Source organism: Lissotriton vulgaris, chromosome 8 (assembly GCF_964263255.1).
Source record: "Lissotriton vulgaris chromosome 8, aLisVul1.2, whole genome shotgun sequence".
NCBI lineage: Eukaryota > Metazoa > Chordata > Amphibia > Caudata > Salamandridae > Lissotriton > Lissotriton vulgaris.
The window spans coordinates 221,192,839-221,198,838 of record NC_141696.1 but is presented as its reverse complement, the minus strand read 5'-3'; the positions used below and the strand labels follow the sequence as shown (position 1 = coordinate 221,198,838).

Sequence of the window (6,000 nt, the reverse complement as noted above, 5' to 3'; positions counted from 1 at the left end):
AACGATTTAGAAAAGGGGGTGGTGATGAACAGAGTGTCTGAGTTAAACAGACCACTCTTACCCAGTCCAAAGATCAGGGCTTGATCCATCACCATTATTTATCTCACTGCCCCATCCCAGCTCAGAACCTGGCTATATGCAAATCAGTCTGTCCCTGGCCCAGTGCATCATGGGAACAGGGCAGACTTTGGTTTGCCCTGTTCCCATCATGCACTGGGACAGGAACAGACTAATTTGCATACAGCCAGGTTCTGAAACTGGGATGGTGCAGTGAGCTAAAAAACGGTGTTGGATCTAGCCCTGATCTCTTGACTGGGTGAGAGCTTTCTGCTTAATTCAGAGACTCTGTCCCTCACCACCCCTTGTTGTAAATATTTTTGTCCACCCTAAGCGTGGAAGGGTATTCTCAGATGTGAGACCCTTGCTCATTGCACCATCAGGATTCAAGCAAACCGGGCCGAAGACGGCTGTAATGCCAGAAACCGGTCCCCGGGAGCTTGTTTCCTTCCCAGTGTAAGAATTGGCTTTTGTAGTTTGGTTTGCCCTGTTCCCATCATGCACTGGGACAGGAACAGACTAATTTGCATACAGCCAGGTTCTGAAACTGGGATGGTGCAGTGAGCTTAAAAAACGGTGTTGGATCTAGCCCTGATCTCTTGACTGGGTGAGAGCTTTCTGCTTAATTCAGAGACTCTGTCCCTCACCACCCCTTGTTGTAAATATAAAAAGAGGTGGTCATTTCTCACTGATACTTCTAACGTCCAATGGTTTCTCATGGAGGCCAGAGTTAGCTCCTGCATCACACCAAATACCCTACACACTTCCACATCATGCTTACCTCCACAATCTGTTGACAGAAGACTCACACATAAAGTCATGTAAAACCTATTTACATAGCGAACAGTTACCTAAAAGCTGTCCTGCCACTGAAGAAAACATTATTTAGCACTAGACAATAGATTGTCAGTTATTGAGCAAAGGGCCTGGTCTTTAAGGCTTTTGTAAACAGTAATAACTGATTGAAAGTATGCAAAGGAAGAGGCAAGGGCTAGCAAAAGGTGAGCTTGTGAAGATCTCTACTTGTGGGAAGTAAAATATAAATAAAACTTGTGCTGGAGATAGAGTTTCCACCTTTCCAAGAGAAAAATACTGGACATCTGTTGTTGTTTTAAGAGTCTGCAATGGCCAGTCATGAAACTAAATAAGACTTTGATTAAAATCATATGCATTCATCTGTAACATGACTTTTCTGCCTTTGTTTACTTCAATTTTTAGTAAGAGTTCATTGGCACAGCTCTAGAACACATTTAAAAGTGCTTTGTATTTATATTTCCTGATTGAATCATCTTACAGATAAGAGTTAAAAATGCTGACTTTAGGTGATTTTGTTTATTTTTGTTCTAGCTGGGACATCAAAATACCAGTGGTGCTGGTAGAAAACCGACCTGGTGGTAACCCTAGCTGGAGATAGCGAGGGCCAAAGAGAATGCTGAACTTTCCTTGGATAATTGCCAACTTTGAAGGAGGGACATACTATGGCTCACTACTTTTCAGGAAGTGTCACTACATACATGCCAACAGACCCAATCCAGGTGGGAGACTCCAGTTTTTCCAAGCCAAAACGGCTTCATTTTACCAGTCTCTCGCCCAAAATTGCCTTCGCTTAAATGAAAGTCAAAGAGGAAAAAATAGTTCTCCGCTTTGTTTTCAAAATCTCACTCTCTCCAATTTTAAAATATTGGCATTTATGATATCAGAATCTGGACTCCTATGCACAATGCTTGTATTTCTGCATACTCCTTACTTTGTAAGATATTTTATTTAACTTCATATTAGTTTTCATCTTGTCAGTCTATTTGATTGCAGGTGTAATTTACTATTCGCAAATAATGTGCCACATCTATTGATTAGCACCCTAACACTTTTGGTAATGTTGGTGTTATATAAAACAGCATTAATAATGAATAAATAAATAAATAAGGTGATATCATTGTTTTATCCAAAACGACTTCATGTACTAGGACTTGTACTCTTCTTATATTATATTACTCTTATTATATATAGCGGCAAAAACAAACTATTAATACCGGAATACAATATACTATGAACCACAGAGTTAGCACTAGATCAATATGTTGCATAATATAGGGCTCCCAGCTTCATGGTATTTTTTTTTAACATTTCTGTCTGTATTTATTCATAATATTTATTTTTGGGGCGTCCTATCAGTATTTATCCACATTTGTTTTGTGAATAAATGAAGTTGTAATTTGTAATGTAAATGTAAATGTAGTTGAGCTTATATAGCGCACAGCTACCCGCAGTGGGTGTCCCGGCGCTTGCTTAGGGAACCCGTCCTGATATTCCCCTGTGTGATAGCCCCAGCGGGTATCCACAAGGTGAAAGTCAGGCATCCCGCCGCGAGGGGCCGTTGTGGAGATTAAGCAAGCTATTGCCCAGAGTCGTATATTTCCGCACTTATTTATTCAATAAATGTGCACTTATACTTTGCTGCATGCCTGATTTAGCTTCTTACAAAGCCAAAAAAATAGCACCCACATGAAAATATTAGCATTATAGTATTGGTTTATATTGAAGCATGCAAACATTTAAGGAAATCCCAGATCTCTTTTTTAACTCCCCCATGCTGTCAATCCGAATAGCTAATGACATAGAATTAGTGAATGACAGCATGGGAGTCAATCCAAAGGATACACAATTTTCTGTATTTTTCCACTTTTAAAAATAATTACAGATAGGAAACACAATGATTACTGTCAGTATTTTCCGGTAAAAACGGAAAACTGGGAGCCTTTTGAATAACAATGCGAACCGTGATAGCATTGCAAAAGTGAAAGTGGAAATGCGAGTCGAGCTGTATGCCATCGAGCTTCTTGGCGTGTAGTTCAAGCTGTCATAGCGTCTGCTGTTGATATCCTCTTTCAAGATGGCGGCCTTTTTATAACCAATTTGAACGGAGTGCTTCCACAAATGTCTTCCGACTAAATAACGGTAATACTTCTATCTCTAAGTAAGGGAATGCAGCCCGTTCCAAGATGGCCCCCTTTGGCGAGACTGGCTGCTGTGACCTGAGCGTTCAATCTGTCACTGAGCGAGTGCACCGGCTGTTTCTGGATAGTGTTTTCGGAATGATTTGCTGAGCGCGTCCCACCTATGCAGCTACGTTCGAGTCATGAACGTATTCTCTGTGTGTGATGGACTTTTCTTGTAGTGTGGAAACCGGAACCCTTGTTTCCGGGGGATTGTTGTTTGAGTCGCACTGCTTCCTGTCCAAGCAGCCACATGTGTTAGGACTGGAGAAGGCAACAGTTTTGAGTCCTCATTAAGGAATACAAATCTACTTTTGTCAGTAAGCTGTGACTATTTGGAACGTCTTGCTGGTGCCATGGCAAAAAAAAGGAAAAGCACAGAGGGCGCTGCGGTGATAGGTTCGGCTAAGAAGGCCAAACCACCCCAGGAAGAATTTACCGGCACCACCTTTAAAACACAGCTCAAGAACACGCAGGAGGCGATGAAAGGTGAGTGAGACCCTCTGGGTTTACTAAACTACTCCATGTCACTGAGAACGTCCTTCTTTTCAGACCTAGATTTTCATTTTACCAAATACAATACAATATCAGTGCATGGGTCTGGAGACTTGAATTAGTTCATTTGAAGCTGTGGGAACTTTAAGCATTTTCAATGCAATAGGTCTCGCATTTGGGAGAGTTAGAGAGCTATTGGTGTTGTAAATGTCAATATCTTTTTTAGTATGTGTTTTGATTTGTAGTGCAGCAGCCTTTGGTACCTGTTTAGCGATGCACTATATTTTCCTGGGTGCTGCTCCTCCAGGGTTTGAATAGCTGTACAGTTACTACACTATACAGTGGGTCATGCAGTTTGAATCGGGAATATATGCTTGCCCCCTGGAAACATTTATGGACACATTGCAAGGCTTTTTAACCCTCAAACAGAAAGGCAAGTTCCTTGATTCAAGTGAACTGCACTATAACATTTTGTGTGCAACTGCATAACTAGAATATCGAACAGCCTGAAGAATGTGTGTGAGGGACAAGTTATGCTTAACACAATAATAGGAAAGATTTAACACACATAATGCTGAAAACTATGCACTGAATTAAGAAGCACAATTGTTTTAGCAGCGCCTGAACCTTGGTCTAGTTGTGTTCATGGACTGCCACTGTTTACTGTGTTGTATTGCAGTCTTAAAATACATTTAACTGCATTACCCTGTCTCCATTTTAAAAATAGACCTGAGACGTGTTACTGAAATGTGACTCCTATGGCTCCCTCCCCAGCTGTATTGGCTATAAAATAATCAAGCATTGGTTTTGCCAGTAGGTCTTGCCCTGTGAACCCTATATGTGTTTAGCTATGCAGCACATTATACCCTACTAGGCACATTTCTGTAATGAACTAGTGTAGGAAGCTGGCTCTGTATATACTATACCAAAATGAGGTATGGTGTGCACTGAGTCCAGTGGAACCCCAAAGGTAGGCCTAGGTAAAAGTAGATAGCACATTACTATCTATTTGTGGCAGTGTGGGCGAGCAGTAAGAATTTATCAGAGGGTAGTGTTAAGCATTTGTTGCACACACTCACTCAGCAAATGATGTCACACACTCAAAGACTGAACTCAGACCAATTTTGTTTGTATAAAAATATTATTATGTTATTTTATTTCTAGAGCCATGCCTGTCACATGTAAGTGAAATAATTGCTTTGCAAAATATTATGCAGTGTTTACAAGTGAATGCAAGTTCAAATGCAGTTGTTTGAAATACAGGTAAGTCAAGGTATTGAAATTGCTGTACAGATTACTTCTTAGATTACTTTTTCTACTCAGTGTGATATGCCTAGATATTACACTGGGACATTTCCTAGAGAAAAGGTAAGTAAATCAGTTTTGCACAATTGTAACTTTTCAGGTTTCCATACAAATCAACTCCACTCTTCAGTGAAAAACAGTCAATAGGTTCCTATCTAGAGAAATGAAGTTAACGGTTACCAGGTAAGTAATCTGTCTTTGGGGTTGAGTTCCTGGAGTTAGAACAAGGGTTCCCCCAGGGTCAAGGATGCACTCTTGTTACACCCTCAGCGGCACTAGGGCGGCCGGGCGATGGTGCTGAGGACCAATGTTATCCAATCGGGGATAGAATGGCCTCCAGTTGGTGGCTGCTTACGTGCAGGCCACTGGGTTGTGGGGCTCAGGGTGTTGGGCCCCTCGAACTCTGGCCGTGGGCGACTGGTGCAGAGTGGTGCAGACTCGCGATTTAGCCGGAGCCTGTGGGTGAACAAACCCGGTGTTCACCGGAGACAACTTTTTTTTTTTTGGAAGGCAGGGCAGGTCTTCTGGGTTCTTGAGATTGCAGGCTTCAAAACACCAGAGTTTCGCTTCTGCAGGTTTGAGGTGGAGATAGGCCGGTAGGGCTGGGCCCAAGTCAGTGGGCGTCCTCCTCTTCTTAGCTTCGACACAGCTGTTTGGTCCTTCTTCTGTTCTTCTTGGTCGTTGCTTGCCTGAGGAGGCAATTAGGTTCAGGGGTGCCGCTAAATACTAGATTTAGGGGCACTACAGGTAAGTAAAAGGTTGGGACTACTGGGTCCCTTCTTTGGGGTGGTTACACCGCCTATTATGCCACCTTCCAGTGAGAGGGGGGGCATTTGCCTCACTCTGGTTGGCTGCGTCCCCCCATCTGCAAGATGGCGGGGACTGAGAGTTGTGCTTTACCTCGCCTCCCCCACCTGAGGGGTGGGGTTGGCAAAGGTGGGCCCACCTCCCTTCCTCGCTTGGTTTTCCCTCCGGTTCTCCCGCCCAAAGTGGGGGGTCAGAACTGGTGGGAACCAGTTCCTGGAAGCAGCAAAAGATCTGAGGAAGCTCACAAAGGCGGCAAGCCTTTGAAGCTTCCCCTTCGTGGACCCTGCCCAACCTGGGGGAGGAAGCTTGGCACCTTGTCCCAGGATGTGCATTGCTTCAGGCC

General features: G+C 43.1%; 1 protein-coding gene across 1 annotated transcript in view; it reads left to right on the top strand.

The window, feature by feature from the left end:
- Positions 1–3,043: 3,043 nt before the first annotated feature.
- The window catches only part of URB1 (URB1 ribosome biogenesis factor), a 783,310-nt gene continuing 780,353 nt past the window's right edge, over positions 3,044–6,000 (top strand). Inside the window, exon 1 of the mRNA XM_086933991.1 lies at positions 3,044–3,539. Coding sequence (XP_086790117.1) covers positions 3,407–3,539 — 133 coding nt within the window. The 5' untranslated portion in view covers positions 3,044–3,406. The remainder of the gene's footprint in view (positions 3,540–6,000) is intronic.